We start from the raw sequence: 18,995 nt of genomic DNA on the forward strand, positions 1-18,995 counted from the left end.
GGGTGCGGGTTGGGGTCGAGTGCCCCTCTCCAACCCTCACTTCTACATATTGAAATTGGGTTTGAGGGTTGGATCTTTACTTTTTTTTTTGAGGGTTTGAGGGTTTAGGGGTTCTAGTTTTTGCCTTTTTTTGTTGCAATCCGGAAAAAAGCAGTTATTTTTGAGGGTTCGAGGGTTTAGAGGTACTACTAGTAATGCTCTTAGCGGGCCGGCTTCTTGATAAATCTCCTTCGCCTCGCCAAGTCACAGTATCTCTCACACACACACGCGCGTGCGCACACACACAGGTCACACTTCCCTCTTCACACATCAACTTGAAAAGGAGAAGCTCAGAAGATCCACGAAGATGTTCCTAGCGATGCAGGCCGTCCTCAGGTACGACAAGGTGCATTCCGAACAAGAACAAATCGAACTCCGGCCCTGCCCGGCGCGTGTTCTTGGATTACGAATTTCAATGTGTGTGTGTGTGTGTGTGTCAGTGTGTGCAGGAGAAATGCCGTTGCTGGGCCGGCCGCGCTGGCTCGCTTCGTCAGCCACTGTGGCTACTCCACGGCCTCCAACTCCCAAAGGTTGGCCGGGAAGGTGGCCGTGATCACCGGTGCCGCCAGCGGCATCGGCAAGGCGACGGCCGCGGAGTTCATCAGGAACGGCGCCAAGGTGATCCTCGCCGACATCCAGGACGACCTCGGCCGCGCCGTCGCCGCCCAGCTCGGCCCGGACGCGGCCTACGCCCGCTGCGACGTCACGGACGAGGCGCAGGTCGCTGCGGCCGTCGACCTCGCGGTGGCGCGCCATGGCCGGCTCGACATCATGCACAACCACGCCGGCGTCACCGGGTGGATGGTCATGGACTCCGTCGGGTCCCTCGACCTCGCCGACTTCGACCGCACCATGGCCACCAACGCCCGGTCCGCCGTCGCCGGGATCAAGCACGCGGCGCGCGTGATGGTGCCGCGCCGGAGCGGGTGCATCATCTGCACGGCGAGCACCGCGGGGGTGCTGGGCGGCATCATCGCGCCCACGTACGGCGTCTCCAAGGCCGCCGTCATCGGCGCCGTGCGCGCCTTTGCCGGGGAGCTGGGGCGCCACGGGGTGCGTGTGAACGCCATCTCGCCGCACGGCATCGCCACGCAGTTCGGGCTGCGCGGGCTGGCACAGCTGTTCCCGGAGGCGGGCGAGGAGGAGATGCGACGGATGGTGGAGGCGGGCATGAACGAGATGGGCGGCGGGACGGTGCTGGAGGTGGAGGACATCGCCAGGGCCGCCGTGTACCTGGCGTCCGACGAGGCCAAGTACGTCAACGGGCACAACCTCGTCGTCGACGGCGGGTGCACGGTGTGGAAGGGGGCCAACAAGCCGAAGCCGGCGCAGTAAGACACGTACGTGGTTTACTCCGTACTACTACAAGTGTGCCGTAGTAGTGAGTCGATGGTGCAGAGCCCGGGCGTACTAAGTCATTGTCGTCATGACTAATTGAGATTTGATTAGGTTGATTAATGAGTTAATCCACATCCACCAGTCAAGTGGTGCCGGCAGTTTAGACTCTGCCAAACAAAGCAACGGTTGCTCGCATGCTGGCGTTGCAATAAAGGTGAAAACAAAGTGTGTTTTTTTCCTAGAAAGTTATACCACAGAGTTCATTTCATTTTAAACCGAGTTGTGAACGCAGATCCTTTGGAAAAAAAAGGGTGTGTCTAGAGCACATCTAGATGTGCTTATTGCACATCTTAGTGAGTGGATCAAGCATAAAGAGAAAAAAAAGAAAAAAGAAATATCCACACTAATTTCGATGTAAGATCAATGACATAGAACTTAGATGTGCAATACTTATGGCACATCTAGATGTGCTTTAGCAAAACTGGGGAAAAAAATATCGCAAACGCAGCCATGTGGAAAGAGCTTTTTCATCAGAGGAAAGGATAGTCACCTTGCTCCGTTGCCATCGTCGCTTCACCACTAGATCCGCCACTGATGCCGTAGATGGACGTAGTTGTACAGGTTGCTTGATTCAGATATCTACATGAAATTCTTGGCGAGAAGTCAGTATCCTAAATCATGTTTTACAGGTTGCTTGATTCGGATATCCACATGGAATTCTTGGCGAGATGTCAGTACCCTCAATCCATAGCAAAACGCAACGTGTATTGTGTGGAACACAAGAAGTCACTATACTGCTTAAAACAGGATGTAGTACGACGGACTTGGTGGGGTTCCTTCTGCCAAAGGCTTACTCCAACAACCATGATTGCCATGTGTTTTTATTCAAGATTTTGCATGATCTCAATACATGTTGATCATGTTTATGTCACTGGCAACACACAAGATAGTTGACGAAGTACGCAGTCAACTAAAGATGGAATTTGAAGTAAGAATTTGGGCAAAACCAAAAATTTCCTTGGGCCTTTAACTCGAACACCTTAACCCCGGTGTGATGGTACTCCAATCCACGAAATATTGGATAAATTCAATATGTCAGGTCGTATCCATCTAAAACTGCAATGATTGTCTGATCTCTAGACGTATAGAAAGATCCATTCAGGCCATGGGAAGATGAAGAAGAGGTGTTGGGACCCGAGGTTCCATACCTGAGAACTTGCCCAAAGATGAGAGCCGAGTGTCTCAATCCTGATATCAGAGCTCAACTGGATCACTGGGTCAAATTTTTCATACATGTTATGGCACCAACCAAATGGTATAAGGTACAAAAGGGTGGACAATTCAGGCTCTCGGCTAAGCTCTATCAATATTAGCGATTTACACGGGTAATGGTTAACTGTACAATGTCATTCACAGGAAAAATGCAGAGAATCTTTCGCACATCGATGCCTTCATACCTTTACCACAAAAGAAAACATGCACTGACGGTTCAAAGGCGCATTGGACAAATTTGCAGGCTATACTCTCTTCTGGGGTTCTCTGACTGAGGAGATCTCGTCCAGCCCGGTGCACGGACATGTCCTGTAAAATCTAATAATCGTTGGCCTTCTCCCGCAGCTCATTTAACTCCCTCTCGATATCCCTGTCTCGAGGAGTAGCGCTTCTACCTTGAGGAAGTTCACCTTTCTGCCGTTGACATTAAATTATAGTCATGCAGTATGGAATGAACAGGAGACATTTACTAGATTAATTTTTGGGTTTTGTAGTTAGCTGGCCAGCTTATGATCCATGTTTGCATATTCTACTCTATTTCTCCAATGATTATGTGCATGCCATAGTGCACATGCCAGCAGAAGAGAGGAAAATCTAAAACACACAGGTTTTAACTCGAAAGTCAATTATAGCTTTAAGTACAAAAAAATGACATACCAAAGAGCTCCCAGACAGTTCTTTTCTCATTTGTGCAAGATCATCATCAACCGATGTAGTCTCCAGCATAGCGAACTGCCCGCAAATAAATACTGGTGGTCAGATCTTATTACCAAAAGGAATGTTACTAAAAAGTATGCAGGGTCCAACTTTACCTTTCCTTCTAGATCATCTGCTCCTAACTGACCAAGTGCCTCGGCTTGGGATTCCATCGTCATAACTAAAAGCATAAAAAAACACTACTTGTAAGTAAAAAGTGTTCAAATAATTTTCCATGAGATATCACTTGCCGCTGATGAACAGAACCAATAAGAGAGGCTAGTGCATATGCCATTCTAACCAACTGAAAAAACATACGAAAAAGAAGAATTAAAGACATAATTTGCCAAGGTCATGCTCAGAACAACTCAAGTGAGAAATCAGACCATATGCCAATCAAAACAATTATTATAAAAACTCAAATTTCGTTCGTGTGGTCGAAGTTATGTGCGGTTGTGCAAGTGGCTGAACTTTTCATCGCTAGAAAATTACTCCCTCTGTTCCGAATTACTTGTCTTGGATTTGTCTAGATACAGATGTATCTAGACTCATTTTAGTGCTAGATACCTCCGTATCTAGACAAATCCAAGACAAGTAATTCGGAACGGAGGGAGTACCACCCAAAAAAGGCAAGCAAAACAAACATTGAAATGCGCTTCTATAATGCCACAGCCAGCAATAAAAGAAGGATCTAATTGCTACCTGCTGCATTATGAATATTTCGGCACTGATATTAATTTGATAACATTTTGAGGTTCCAGCCTCTACTCGGTCATAAAGGTAACTTACTGACTATTAGTGTTTATTGCTTAGTATGGCAGCTTGTAACTGTCTACTGAGATGCTTTAACTTGAACCATAACAATAAAGATATCTATGTCTATGTTTCTTATAGAGCATGACCTCTGGCCTAAGGCGAAATTATTGTCCATAGCCACCACAAAAACACGGACATGATACTTTACACAAAAGAAAAAAACGCTGGTGAGACAAAATCAGTAATGAAGAGAATACCTTTTTCCTCCATTTTCTCAAATGCAGACAGAGCACTACTTGTATTCACATTCCCCAACATTTCACTCACTTTTGTTGCAGTTCTGTAAAAAAAGGCCAATTGTCAGAGCATCCAAACTATGAAGTAGCAGCTGGTCAAACAATCAACAAAGGAAAGACGCATACTTGGCTGATTGAGCACGGGCTTTTAGGGTATCCTTTTTCTGCCTGGCCTCTGCTATTTTGCTCTCAAGAAGCTACAGAATGATATAATCAATATGTTAACAAAGGTGCATAACAAATACCTATTAAATGTGAATATGTACTGTCCAGCCTGTGCTGCACGTGGTCCCAGAAAGATATAGATTTATATGACATGCATAATGCACATAGCGAAAAGAGCATTCCAGCCATTATGTTCACCTTGGTATTTGAAACAAGATTTTCAACAACACTCCTCTGCTGATCAAGCTGGGTCTTTAAGGAGCTTGCATTGTCCTAAGTACAGAAACGAACAAATAACCATGGGTTTAATATTCAAATTAACATACGTTGCATGCAAGAACTTTGCTTCTAAAAACATGTAAGATCTTTACTAAATAAATGTAACACCTATATACACCATACATGTTAATGCCATAAGAAGGTACAAAGGTATAACACATTACACACTGTCAGAAAGAATTATATTTTCTAACAGCAAGTTACACCCTACACTGTAGCTAAATAGTGTGACTGTCCAGACCTTTGATCGAAAACTCTAGATCTACATGATACCTACAGCATATGATTTACGTCGTTTCAGGGCTTCACGTGCAAGCTCCTCATCACCCTTTTGAAGAGCAAGCTGAGCCCTCCGATACCTACAATTGTAAGAAAATATTCATCCTGTAAAGAAAAGATGGTAGGGCTCGAAGTAAGCTTAGAGTTACAGAGAACATGATTACCAGTCAGCATCAGCTTGTTTAGCAGCTGTGTACTTGTTCTCAAGCCGCTTTTGAGATGCCAAGACCTTCCAAAACAAAAATCCATGTTAGCAGGTAAAATGAAATAGATAACACGCTCACATTTCCATTAAGATATTTATACAGGGAGGCCCAACAAACATACAAGTACATGAGAGGCAGATAACCAAACAAACATCAACATCCAAAAGAACATGTAGCAAGGAATGTTTAAGACGACAAAACAGAATTGAAAAAAGGGAAAAAGAGCATGTATTGTCAATTATCAAATTTTGTGATTAAGTACAGTCACAACAAACCTGTGCAGTGGCTTGCCGCATCTTTATTAAATCATCATTCATCTCCAGAACCGCCTGATCTAGGATCTTCTCGGGGTCTTCAAATGAACTAATAACTGCATTTGCATAGGACTAGATAACCAAGAGGTCACAGAGCTCCCATTAATTAAATACAAAACTTTGCTAATGCATAATGAGGCAATGATCAAGGGTATCACTCACCCTGGCAACCCTGGTTAATCTATCGAAGAGATTACTCCGTATGACATTGCACTTATATCTCTTGACATTTGATTGGCGACGGAGCCTGAATTTTGCCGTGAGGGGGGCCGAGAAGATATGCGAATTTATCTATACAATGTCATCATAATGTAGATGCTTTGAGCTACTCATAAAAACAAAAGAACATCAAAGAACAATTTGAGTTTGAAATAACCTAACAGAACCTCAATCATGACCACCGTGGTGGAGCTTAATTTGCACACACTTAAAAAAATCAGTCGCTAAATGGCAAGGCCTAGCGCACTTATACAGTTATAATTTACCCAAGTCAATGGTGATGTGTTGAAAACTAGACATGCACATGAATCAGTTGATCAAGCACTAAACTCACAGGACAGATGAGACATTGGAACATTCTTCTGGGGAAAATGGTCTACTTCTGCATAACATTAGACTCCATGCCTCCTCGAATGTTCAAAAGAATTAATTGTCCACAATATACAACATGTTTGCATGGATAATGAATGAAATCTTATGCTTTGCAGCTTGTACTGCTACTTATTCAGGTCGAGATTAGTACTAGCTAAGCTATAACCCATGCATCTTAATCCAAATTAGGGATAGGCAGGATTGATTGGGGTGGGGTGGCAGACTGCTTGAGCTGCTCAAAACTCCATTACAGGATTGGCTCGGGCCACAGTCGAATCCCCCCACCGATAATATCTAGATTGGGGTTCGAATTTCATCGCTCATTCTCCGTTCGATTATCAAGATAGGAGCGGCGTACCACAGGAGCCGCTGACGCCGTCCTCGCCATCGCCACCGCCACTCGACCATGTTGTCGCCGGAGCCGGAGGGTGGGCGCCGCAGGGGAGATGTGCGGGTGGGCCGCTGGGCGGGACGGAGCGGCGGGCAGGCGGCGCACCGAGAGGAGCATGAGGGCCGGCGGGGTGGAAGGAGCGGCGGCGCCGGCGAGGTAGGGCAGGGAGGAGGCGGAGCACGGCTGAGCGAGCTCGGGAACGGTGGTACGCAGCGAGGGAGAAGTTGTGGCTGGGCTGGCCCAAACCTTATCTTTCTCACATTTCTTTCTATTTTTAATGGAAAATCAGATCTTTTTGCCTATAAATTTCCTATATTGACAATGTAAGTGCAGTAGTATATAAACGTTTTTTTTTAAATGGAACACATCGATTCCATACTTAAACTGGCTCAGCTAATCTGCTGGCCCGTCGAACATTTACATCGTCAGGTAGGTCCTCAGATCACACATGCGAGACAGGCTGATGACTAGCAGCGTAGGCCGCTAGAGCGTGCGCAAGATTATTACATGCCCGTGGGGCAAAAACAAAAGAAATACTAGTAAAATTTAGATAGGCAAACTGACGAATCTCCTTAAATAGCAAACCTTCAGATGCACGGTCCGATTCAGTACCTTGTAGCGCCTTTACCAGAACCTGACAATCCGACTCAACCTCCACATTTGTCATTCCCCAATCTGATGCAGCATGCAGAGCTGCGAGACAAGCCTCGGCCTCCGCCCGCAGTGCGCTTGCCACATGAGGCAACCGGCCTGCACCGGATCCTCTGACATCCCCACACTGGTCACGAACCACGAAGCCCCACCCTCCTGCTCCATCTATCGTCGAAAAGGCCCCGTCAAAATTTATCTTTAGTTGATCGCCCATTGGCTTCCTCCATTCATGCACTGGCTTTGACAGATGTGCCCGTACTTGGTTTACCACACATATTAAGAGAATCAACAGCCCAATGATTGATGTCGGCAGTAAGACTCCCCAAAGGGATGCTTTTTCCCCCTACATTTAATTTATTCCTCCATGTCCACCAACGCCATAACAGGTAGACCACTAGAATTCGTTTGTTCTCCGTCAGCTTCAGTATAGCATGCAGAAATTCACTTGCGTCCTTGCATTCGCACATGCACTGACGTTCACGTTCCAGCTGCAAACTACGCCACACAGACTTAACTGCCTTACATTTCAGGAACAAATGTGCACCATCCTCGTATAGTCTTCCGCAACAGACACAAAGTGTATCACAGTCTATTCGTCTTCTCTTCAAAGATAGTTTCAGAGGCAAACTGTTATGAGCCAGGCGCCACATGAACTGTTGTATTTTTGGTTGGCACGGTAATCTTCAGATTTCTTTCCATTCCCAGTCCCGCTGTAATGGTGTAGAAGTTGACGGCAAACCTCCATCCCTATTCTGCACATATACTTTATAAGCTGATTTAACTGAGAACATACCTTTGCTATCAAAATGCCACGCATAGACATCCTCATGGTCAGTCTGGAGAGGTGTCGCTAGGATGATTTTGGCCTCGTCCTCTCTGAATATGGCTCTCACCAAGTCCTCATCCCAGGCTTGTGTATCTGGGTCTATCAGTTCACAAACTCTCGTGAGAAGACATTGTCCTCTATGCGTCAGTGGTGTTCTGATTTCATCTCGAGCAATCCAAGGATCTCTCCATATGTTGATTGATGCGCCGTCGCCAACTCAAACTATGAGGCCCTCCTTAAGTAAAGCAATTCCCTTTAAGATAATTCTCCATGTATAGGATATGCCCGGATGTGCTTCTGCATCTAGTAGTGAAGTACGTGGGAAGTATCTCACCTTCAGTACTTGTGCACACAACGAGTCCGGATTTTCCAGCATACGCCACGCCTGCCGTGCTAGCATAGCGATATTGAAACCATAGATATCTCGGAATCCCATCCCTCCTTCCCCTTTCGGTTTGGTCAATAACTCCCAACTGAGCCAATGCATTGTGTTATTCTTCTCTTGTTTTGCCCACCAAAATCTGCATATCATCTTTCCAATATCCTCACACGGGGTCTTTGTGAGATCAAAGCAAGACATTGCGAATGTCGGGATGGCTTGTGCACAAGCTTTAATAAGGATGTCTTTCCCCATCTTTGACAGTAATCGCTCCTGCCACCCCTGTATCTTTCTCCATATCCGGTCCTTCAGGTACTCAAAATTTTTGGTTCGAACCTGTCCTACGTATACCGGGAGACCGAGATATTTCTCAGTTCTAGCTTCTGCACTTATATTCAGAACATGCAATACCTCTTGTTTCCTACACGATCTAGTGTTTTTACTGAATATAACTGAAGATTTTTCATAATTCACAACCTGACCCGAGCACTCCTCATATAGATGTAGCATATTTTGCAGATACGTAGCATTCTCAGCTGAAGCTTTCATGAGGACTAGTGAGTCATCTGCAAACAGTAGATGGTTGAAACTCGGGGCATTATTGCAAATCCGGATTCCTTTAAGAGAACCATCAGCCTCGGCCTTGTTCAACAAGGAGGAAAAACCTTCCGCACAAATAAGGAAGAGGTAGGGTGATATAGGATCACCTTGGCGCAGACCTCTTTGTGGCACTATCGTATCTGTGCATTCTCCATTCACTCTGAACTTATATGACACCGAGGATACACAAAGCATAATTTTATTTATCCATTGCTCCTGGAATCCCAACTTGTACATCATTCTCTCTAGGAAGTGCCACTCAATGCGATCATACGCTTTGCTCATATCAAGCTTTACTGCTGCATATCCTTCTTTCCCTCCTCTTTTATTTTGCATATAATGGGTGCACTCATAAGCAAGTAAGATATTGTCCGTAATCAACCGGCCTGGGACAAATGCACTCTGGTTCGGGGAAATAATGTCAGGGAGGATCTGCTTTAGGCGATTAGCTAAAACTTTAGAGACCAACTTATAAACCACATTGCATAGGCTAATGGGCCTAAGATCCTTCATACTCTCTGGGTTCTTGACTTTTGGGATTAGCACAACACATGTATCATTCCATCCTTTTGGCATAGGACCTCCATTAAGCACATTCAAAACTTCCGCCACCACCTCATCACCAACAATATCCCAACATTTTTTATAGAAAATAGAAGGCATACCATCTAGTCCCGGTGCTTTGAGATCACCAATACTCTGCAGCGCCTCATAGACTTCCTCCCTAGTGAACTCCATTGCGAGTGATTCATTCATGTGGGCTGTTACTCGCGGTTCAATGTGACCCAAAAGTTCATCTAGTCGTGTCCCTGCATGAGAGGTAAAAAGATTTAAGAAATAGTTAGAGACTACTTCCTTCATCTTGTTCACATACTCCACTACTCTCCCATCCTCCCTTCTTAGCTTCTTGATGCGGTTCTGCCTCCTTCTCTCTGTCGCCGCCGCATGAAATTTTTTTGTATTCCGGTCTCCCCCCTTCATCCAGTTTATATGAGCTCGCTGCTTCCAATATGTTTCTCTTTGCTCCTCCAACCTCTCCAGTTTAAAACGTAAAATCTGCTCTTTGTGCACTTGTTCAGCCCCGATATTCTGCCTCCTACACTCTTCCAGTTGCTTTTTGAGGTGACATATCCTCTTTTCTAAATCACCTAGAATGTTTCTGCTCCAATCCATTAGCTCCCGCATCACACTTTTGACTGCTCCTGCCACATTCTCCCCTGCTATTTGCGTTTCAAGCTGCCAAATATTCTGCACCATCTCCTTGCATCCCTCCTCTTCCAGCCAGCTAGCTTCAAATCTTGGATTTTGGTTCCGTACCGAGCCATGTCTGATCCTAGCTGCTCCTGTTGTGTCCACAATAACCGGACGGTGGTCCGAGTGGCGTGGGTCGCCATTAGTCACTCGGTACGCGGGAAAACGACAACACCATGATGTAGTAGCAACCGCCCGGTCCAACCTCTCTTTAACATACTTCTCTGCCATATGACTATGGTTCCTCCAAGTAAATGTATCTCCAACATAGCCCAGATCTCTTAGCTCGCAATTTTCCAGTGCAACTTTGAATCTGTCCATACATGCTTGACCCCTCGGCGGCCCACCTTCCTTCTCCCAAGAATGCAAGATTTCATTGAAATCACCAGTGCAAAGCCAGGGTTTATTATTTTGTTGTTTTAGATTCCTAAGCAGCCTCCAAGTCTTCTCCTTCTCATCACTCTTGGGCTCCCCATAGATACCGGTGAACCTCCACACAAATCCATCCTCTTCTGCAATCTCCGTATCAATGTGGTACTTGGACACAAAGGGCAACACCACAAGCTGCACTTCCTTCTTCCAAAACATAGCTAAACCCCTGCTCTGCCCCTCATAATTTTTAACAAACATTTGTGTCATCCCCATCTTCCATCGAAGCCAGTCCAACCTGCTACACTCCATCTTCGTCTCAGACAAAAATAGAACGTCGGGGTCCTCCTTCTTCTAGAGCTCCAGAAGCCCTCGAATTGCCGGGCCATTCCCCAATCCCCGGCAATTCCATGCAATGAGCCTCATTGCTTCTCGCGGGGCTGTTCCAACAGCCCCGCGTTCTTCTTTTGTGCTGCAATTTTGTCCTCCTCAATTCTTCTCTTCTTCGGTGATTCACATTCCGTCATATCAACATCATCCGACTTTGCAATCCTCTTCTCTCCCACACTCACTCCCAGTGATCTATTATCCCCTCCATTCTTCCTCTCCTGTCTTCTAAAACCCTTCCCACCCTTCCCCTTAGGGTGTACCAGGATGCCCATGTCTGCCTTCTCTGCACTACTCTTCCCCTCGACATGTTTGTTTGATAGCTCTAGCTGCACGTACATTTTCTTTCCCATCGGTTCCTCCTTCTCCTGAGCCTCAACCTTATCTCTAACCCCTTTCATTGTATCCCTAGCATCAACTCCTTTCACACTATGTTCTCCCTTGTCACCTTCATTCCCCTGAAAGGTCAGTTGCTTACTCCCATTGTCTGCGCCAGTACCCTCGCTCCTTCCCTCCGATTCCATGTTTGGTTTCAGAGGGCTTGTTACTCCTACACCATCTTCTTCGTTTCCCTTTTGGTGCTTTTCTGAATACTTATCCGCTGATTTTCGCCAAGATGGCGCATCACTTCCAGATTTACCTCCACTACTCAACCAGCCAATTCTCCTCCTTGCCGAGCTTCCACCATATTCTGTACCTACTCTCCTCCTCTCCTCATATCCCAAACTACTATCTGGAACATACCTTAGCCATCGCCCATATTCAGCAACCTCTCCTCTTTTCAACTTCTTCTTACATTCGCGATCGGTGTGTCCCATTAAGCCACACGTATAGCAAAAATCTGGAAGATATTCATACTGGAAATAAACCCAGTTCTTCTCCTCATCTCTCTTCTTCCTCCTCTCCTTATCTCTCACCACAACATCTCCATCCTTATCCTCCTCCTCATCAAGGAACAAACCTCTCATCAAGGGTTCAGCCACCCTGATCTTTACCTTCACCCGAAGGCTTTGTCCAAGAGCCGTGCCATCTTCACCCGTATCCACCTCCACTAGGTCCCCAATCTGCTCCCCAATGTCCTCTGCCAGTTCCTTACACATCAGCCCTAGTGGTACATTGAAGATCCGCACCCAGATCGGCACCTTTTCAAATTTATAGTCATCAATTGTTTTTGTAGGATCATATTCTTCTATGATCAGCAATTCTTTCCCGAACGTCCATGGCCCATTCTCCACCGCCTTCCTCTTGCCCGCTTCTTGTTGGAACACAAACATAAATCTATTCCCACCCATATCCTTCACCTCTAGCCTACTCATTGGACACCATGCTCTCCCCAACGCCACCTCCATACTGCAGCATACCCCGGTTTATCTGACATGAGTTTCCCCAAAAAAATGGACACTAATTTCTCTTTTAATGAGACTTCTTGTTTTGGACCCCTTAGCTCGCCAACTTTCATCATAAGGGATGGCATTTGCCGACAATTTCGCTGGTAATTTTAGTTGTAAGGGATGACAGTTTCTTTAGAGCAACATGACAGTTTCTGTCAGAGACGGCAATTTTTTATTTAGAATTGCCACGGTTGATCTCATCTCAGAACTAAAATTGTCATTAAAAGAGATTCGTTTGTCATCCCTATTCCTGATATCAAATTTTGTTCCCCTAATGATACACTCAACTGGATGATGTCGTTTCATTCTATTCCAATTCTAATATTGGGGTGTGTTGTGGTATACCCCTCCCCTGCCCCAATTTTGTTGAAAGGGTATTTTCATCCATTACACGAATTAAAAGTTTTATCCCTCAATTACCGGGTAATTACTAGTGTTTCACACGCAAGCTCCATCCAAAACATGCTTGGCATTTTCGCGGGCACAGAGTAGCCTGTGAGCTACGAGCTGCGAGCTGGTGTGCCCCAGGAAGCTCTAGACCATCTCTAGCACCTACAACCTCATGCTAAGCTCGAATACCTCCTTCTCCAACATGGCATCTGTCGTCACTCTTGGCGATGTTGATGATCACATTGTTGTCTCCATAGTGGTCTTCACGGCGTCATGGTGAATCGTTTGGTCAACTCAGTAGACTGAAGTTGTTGCCATTTCATGAAGGTGTCCTCGTTCCTCACGCACCTCGTAAGCACTGAAGCTCTTGTCTTGTCCTCCTCCTCGTCAGCCAACTTGTTCTTCTTCGATGTCAATGGGCCGGTTCTCAGGGCAAGCCGGTTTCTATTCGAGAACCAACAAAGCTCTCCCGTCGGCATCCTCAGCTCCTTACAAACGTGTGTATTCTCATTACTATTGAAACCATCATAGGTGTGTACCGAAGCAATTCAATTGAATTCCACCTTAAGAAAATGCACCAATGTACCATGGTAATGATACCAATGTGTGCCTGACTCGCATGGACAACGTTCGGGCATATTTTATGCCCATGGGTAACGTCGAACTCTATAGGTACAAGCTCTTTGACCTAACATGTGTGTGTGTGTGTCCATGAAGCCCTTCGTTAATCTATTGAAGTTATCTGTTTGATCATTTCCTTCCCCCTACCCCCCGCGTCTCCTCCCCGAGCGGTGACGCCTGTGGGCGCCGCCATCTTTCTCGAAGGGCATCGGGAGTCCCCCTCCACCGATTCCCTCTATGTACCGGGAGAAATCCTAGGATTCGTCCGGGCAGCAGTGTCATCATCGTCGCGGTTCTTCGTGAAGGTGTTGCTTGGTACACGACAATTCGGGGGCATAGTAGTGTGGTGGAATTCCCCGGAGGGCGCAGCAGTTGCGCAATACTACAGCTTTCGTTGATCCGATGCTTCTGGAATTTTTTCTCTTGTTTTTCTCTTATTTTTTCTTTGGGCACAATTGTACCGTTTGCCCCACCATTGGACTTTTGGTGTATCGGGTGGTTGCTATATTAATATAGCGGGGCGAAAGTCTATTTCAAGAGTTCTCTGTTTGAACTGATGAATCCCTTTTTGTGCGAGATGGTTGAATCCCTTTTATGTGACCCATGAAACTAAGTTCAATTTCGTATTTCTGTCAAAAGTATATTTCATAATGTGTTGAACCGTCCGTTGTTTATCCATCGAAAATATGGGCATGGACATGCTTTTCACTCGCCGCCATGGGTCTGAACAGACATTGGTGCTCATGAGCACGTCGGGAAACAGCTGATGTCTGCAACTTCTGATAAGACCCAAGCACACTGTTTCTTTATCTTCAAATTTATTCGCTCGCTCTGTTCCTTGGCAATTTTCTTGTAACCCGACACGATTCTCGCCGTCCTCAGTTCGCCGGCACGTTGAGCGGCTTCGCCACGGAGAACCCGCCGTCCACCATGAGGTTATGCCCGGTGATGCACCTGGCGTCGTCGGACGCCAGGAACACCGCCGCCCTGGCGATGTCCTCCGCGCGCAGCACCACGCCGCCGCCCATCTCGTTGAAGTCCTCCTCGAAGACCCGCCTGAGCACCTCCTCCTCGTCGTCTTCGCCGGCGCCCCCCGGCGGAAGCCCCAGCATCTCCCTCACGGCGCGCGCGCCCATGGGCGTGGCGATGGCGTAGGGCGAGATGGCGTTGACCCTCACCCCGCGCGCCGCCAGCTCCGCGGCCGCCGACCGCACCATGCCGACGACGGCCGTCTTGGAGACGCTGTACGCGTGGGGGGCCGACCCGGCCAGCGCGCCGGACGTGCTGGACGTGCAGAGGATGCAGCCCTGGCCGCGCGGGGCCATGGCGCGCGCCGCGTGCTTGATGCCGGCGGCCACGCCGCGGAGGTTGACGGCCAAGACGCGGTCGAAGTCGGCCATGTCCATCGACTCGATCGGGGCGGCCACGTAGCGGCCGCCCAAGGTCCCGGCGTTGTTGAACATGACGTCGAGCCGGCCGTGCCGCGCGACGGCGAGGTCGACGGCGGCCGCCACCTGCGCCTCGTCGGTCACGTCGCAGCGGGTGTAGCAGGCCGTGTCCGGGCCGCCGAGCTCGGCCGCCGCGCCGCGGCCCAGGTCGTCCTGGACGTCAGCGAGGACGACCCTGGCGCCGCTCCGGACGAACTCCGCCGCGGTCACCCTGCCGATGCCGCTCGCCGCGCCGGTGATGACGGCCACCTTCCCGGCCAGCCTCCGGGAGTCGGACGACGACCCAGAGAGGAAGCGAGACGAGCTTCCCGCCCTTCCTCCCGCTCCGCTCCTCGCCGCGCTGCACTCTCAGGAAAACAGAAGAGGTGAGCGACGCAGCTTCAGAACATCAACATGGCGGGTTCGCCATTCTTGATGGCATCGTGTGCGTACCTGAGGACGGCGCGCATTGCTCGGAACATCATCTTCGCTCGACACCAGCAGGCCAGGCAAACCCAAATGTAACCAAGGCTGGGAATATCTTTATAGTACTATAACAATCTGCACTACGGAATTTTGCTGAGGGGACAATGCGTGGCTTCTGTGTGTTGAGCGATCGACATCGAGCAGGACGTACTCGGTGGGGGTGTATGATGGACGAGTCGCTGCCATGAACGAGGCGATGAAGGAATCAGAGCGCGCGCGCGCGCGTTTCACACGAGTGGTCTAAGAAAAATCGTGCTTAGCCTTTGGAGACGTATCTATCTGACTACAGTATTTTGTTGTTTGATGGAGTACGACATAGGCACACTGGCGGTTGAGGTTTTGGCTGGGGACTCGTGTGCTAGCGTAGAATGGTCGTGACGATCCACCAAACTTGTTGTTAGACTCACCTGTTTTTATTTTTGAACTTATATCAGAATGATGTAAAGATTGTTTGATTTTAATAAAGCTAGCCGTGATGGCCTTTCTAGTATCAAAAATTAAAGGTAGACTAGTGATTGAGGTTTTGGCTGGGTACTCAGCAAAAATGCGCACCACGGTCCCTCCTCCGCGCATGATTTGGTCCGAACGGACGCGTGGCGCCCCGGATTTTTCTTTCTTTCATTTTTTTGTTTCTTTTTACTCCGAGATTGCTCACGAATCTAAAATTCTAAAAAGAATGATCGCGATTTTGCAAAAAAGTTATAAATTTCAAAATTGGTCATGGGTTTGAAAGATGTTTCGATGCCACCACTGCCCTCTGGATTCCAAGGTCTTCTGTAAGTGAAAAAGGCTCCATGCATGCCTGCGTCTCGAGCAGGGTTTTGGCTGGGTACTCAGCGAATGTGCATCCCCTCCCTCCGCGCTTGATTTGGTCCGGCTCATGCGCAGGCCCGTGGCGCCCCTGATTTTTCTTTCTTTCGTTTGTTTTTTACTCTAAGCCTGTTCACAAATCTAAACTTTGAAAAAATCAGTATTTTGCAAACAGTTATTAATTTCAACAAAAATCACGAATTTGAAAACTGTTCATGTATTCAAAAAATGTTCACGTACTTTAAAAAATGGCCAGGATTTCTTAAATATTCAAGAATCCGAATAATGTTCATGAATAAATTTGTAAAAAAATACGAAATCAAAAAATTGTCTTGAATTTAGAAAAATCATGAATTTGGATGCGTTCATGTATTAAAAAAATATCACAAATTTAAAAAATGTTCGGGATTTCTTAAATGTTCAAGAATACAAATGATGTTCACGAATTCATCATGAATTTGTAAAACAATCACAAAATTCAAAAAAATTGTCTTGAATTCAAAAAACTGTTCCCAAATTGCTGAAAAATTTCATCAATTTAAAAAATGCTCGCCGATTCAAAAATGTTCATGTGTTTCGAAAAATGTTAATCCAAACAAAAGTGTGTTCGTGAATTTCAGGAAAACTACAAATTTCAAATAATGTTTAATATTTCAAAAACTATTCGTGTATTCCAAAAATGTTCATGATTTCAAAATATGTTCACGAATTCAAAGATGTCTACAAAATGGAAAAATAAAAATCAAAAGGAAAAAATAATTATCTTTTGTTAATTTGAAAAATGTTCACAATTTCTTTAACAGAATCATGAATTTGAAATTTTCCTTAATGATTTTTAAATGTGTACGAATTTAAAATATGGTCATAAAATGAAAAATAGTAAAGGAAAACTAAAGGAAAAATGATCGCTGAATTTGAAAAATATTCAGGAATTCAAAAGTTGTTCACAAAATGAAAAAATAAAGATAAAGGAAAAATGATACAAATTTGATAAATGTTCAGAAATTCAAAAATTATTCATGATTTCAGAAAATGTCCATGAATTTGGAAGGTGTTCCCAGAATGAAAAAGGGAAAAGGAATAAAATAAAGAAAATGAACAATAAAGAGAAAATAAAAAAGAAAGATTGAAAAAGAAAAAGAAAAAGAAAAAACAAAAATTGAAATTGAAAAGAAAAGAAAAACATAAGACAAAAAGAATAAGACAAAAGAAAGAAAAACTAGTCAGGGAAGGTTCTAGAATCTTCCCAAAACCAATGGGGAAAAAACCTCTATGGACCGGCCATACAGAGAACATGCGCATGGGAGGGATACACATCAGGTCGCTATTTGGCGACCTACGCGCCAAATATGACTGGTTGTTTTGGTTGTACTTCTGTCTCTCTTGTTTTGCCCCCAACTGTAGCCACCGAGTCCCCTTTATCAGCCCAACATGGTTGGTGTATCGGGATTCCAATTCGGACATGTAAACTCATTAATTTGTTGCAAATATGCCCTAGAAACAATATTAAATGTTATTATTTATTTTCATGCTCGTAATTAATGTTTATTTTATATGTTATAACTGTAATGGTTATCGAGTCTATAATAACCACGAGGCTATGAGGAAAACTTGTGTGCACGTGTGAAATAATAACCAGTAAAATAGATTCTTAGTCTTGCCTCTAAGACTAGTTCAAGTGTTGCATGATGGTTTCATTTTCCTGATCATCGGCATGCCAAATGTCGGCGGCTCGAGATGAGGGTGACATGGGGATGGCTGCTGGGCGATGGAACCGGCGGGCTGACAGCCGATTGGGCGGCAGTGCGAGGGTAGGGGGGCGAGTAAGAGAGAAGAGAGCACAAATGGAAGGGGAGAGGGCGGTGGTTGCTCTCTCGCACAGAAATAGGAAGAGAGCAATCTGATTGAGGAGAGACCCTATGGACTCTATGCCTTTATACCTCATGGCAAAATGCCCTCAGTGCCCTCGGTGAGCCGTCAAAACCATATGCGGGGCCACTGAGTTTTCATCGTGGAAGGCCAACACCGCGAGCCTCCCTAGCCACGACAGCTGCCCACGAACGCCTGGCCCAAATAGTCAGTGAGAGACGACCCCCAAGTGGAAAAACAAACAAACAAATTGTTCATTCCTCCGATCCTGGATTTAATCCGACGGTTGAGCTCATCTCAGGGGCAGATCCAATGATCAGAATCACATCAAGTCGTAGATCCAACGGGCGAGAAGCTCAAATCACCGTGGTGGCTTAGGTTCTTGCATGACTTATGGGATATAAGGATGTCCCCAACGCTGACCCTCAAATCGCCCACATACACCCTGACCGTGAGATCCAAATGTGTTGTGCTATCCAACGCGGTCATGTATCGACCCGCCGAGCGGTCCGGGCGCACTTTCTCCCACAAAGTGGAAGCAAAGTTGGGGGAGTGGGAGGGTTTTGTGGGAGTCCGTTCAGCAGTCACGTAGGACTCTGAGACCCCTGACCCACTAAATCCCCATTCACGGTCCCATTTTCTGCCAATATGCCCCTTCTCTCCCCTTACTTTACATATGCACCCTCCTCCGCGGTCGCGGCCACTGTCCCTCTCCAACCAGCACCGACACACCCGCTCACCTTTTTCGACGGCGTCCACCTAGGACCCGTTCGTAGGCAGGTACACTCCACCCCCTGTCAACGTCGTCCATGGCAGACACCATGCCTGGTAGGTGTTCGGTCAAATGTCATTGAGCTTATTTTCGAACGCCATGTTGTTTTTTAAAGTACAAAGGATGGCGGGGTACTCGACCATG

General features: G+C 46.4%; 4 protein-coding genes across 4 annotated transcripts; 1 reads left to right on the forward strand and 3 right to left on the reverse strand.

The window, feature by feature from the left end:
- The first annotated feature begins 268 nt into the window (after window positions 1–268).
- Window positions 269–1,612, forward strand: LOC125535785 ((+)-borneol dehydrogenase 1). The gene is made up of 2 exons (XM_048698860.2): window positions 269–375; window positions 489–1,612. Exons 1-2 carry the CDS (start codon window positions 347–349, stop codon window positions 1,372–1,374), a joined length of 915 nt encoding a protein of 304 aa, XP_048554817.2. The 5' UTR covers window positions 269–346; the 3' UTR covers window positions 1,375–1,612.
- Window positions 1,613–2,710: 1,098 nt separating this feature from the next.
- Window positions 2,711–6,881, reverse strand: LOC125535784 (membrane-associated protein VIPP1, chloroplastic). Its single transcript, XM_048698859.2, has 11 exons — window positions 6,590–6,881; window positions 5,803–5,931; window positions 5,602–5,712; window positions 5,285–5,349; window positions 5,119–5,200; window positions 4,761–4,835; window positions 4,524–4,594; window positions 4,359–4,441; window positions 3,462–3,526; window positions 3,307–3,381; window positions 2,711–3,063 (listed from the first exon to the last, which is right to left on the reverse strand). The coding sequence occupies exons 1-11, from the start codon at window positions 6,737–6,739 to the stop codon at window positions 2,968–2,970; spliced, it is 1,002 nt and encodes a 333-aa protein (XP_048554816.2). The 5' UTR covers window positions 6,740–6,881; the 3' UTR covers window positions 2,711–2,967.
- A 4,239-nt stretch (window positions 6,882–11,120) lies between these two features.
- Window positions 11,121–12,377, reverse strand: LOC147983937 (uncharacterized). Its single transcript, XM_087540917.1, has one exon. It carries the CDS (start codon window positions 12,375–12,377, stop codon window positions 11,121–11,123), a length of 1,257 nt encoding a protein of 418 aa, XP_087397043.1.
- Window positions 12,378–14,097: 1,720 nt separating this feature from the next.
- Window positions 14,098–15,584, reverse strand: LOC125541046 (momilactone A synthase). The gene is made up of 2 exons (XM_048704537.2): window positions 15,368–15,584; window positions 14,098–15,275 (listed from the first exon to the last, which is right to left on the reverse strand). Exons 1-2 carry the CDS (start codon window positions 15,397–15,399, stop codon window positions 14,366–14,368), a joined length of 942 nt encoding a protein of 313 aa, XP_048560494.2. The 5' UTR covers window positions 15,400–15,584; the 3' UTR covers window positions 14,098–14,365.
- Between the last annotated feature and the right edge of the window lie 3,411 nt (window positions 15,585–18,995).

The sequence above is a fragment of the Triticum urartu genome, chromosome 2A, assembly GCF_056163025.1.
Source record: "Triticum urartu cultivar PI428250 chromosome 2A, HENAU_Tu73, whole genome shotgun sequence".
Lineage (NCBI taxonomy): Eukaryota > Viridiplantae > Streptophyta > Magnoliopsida > Poales > Poaceae > Triticum > Triticum urartu.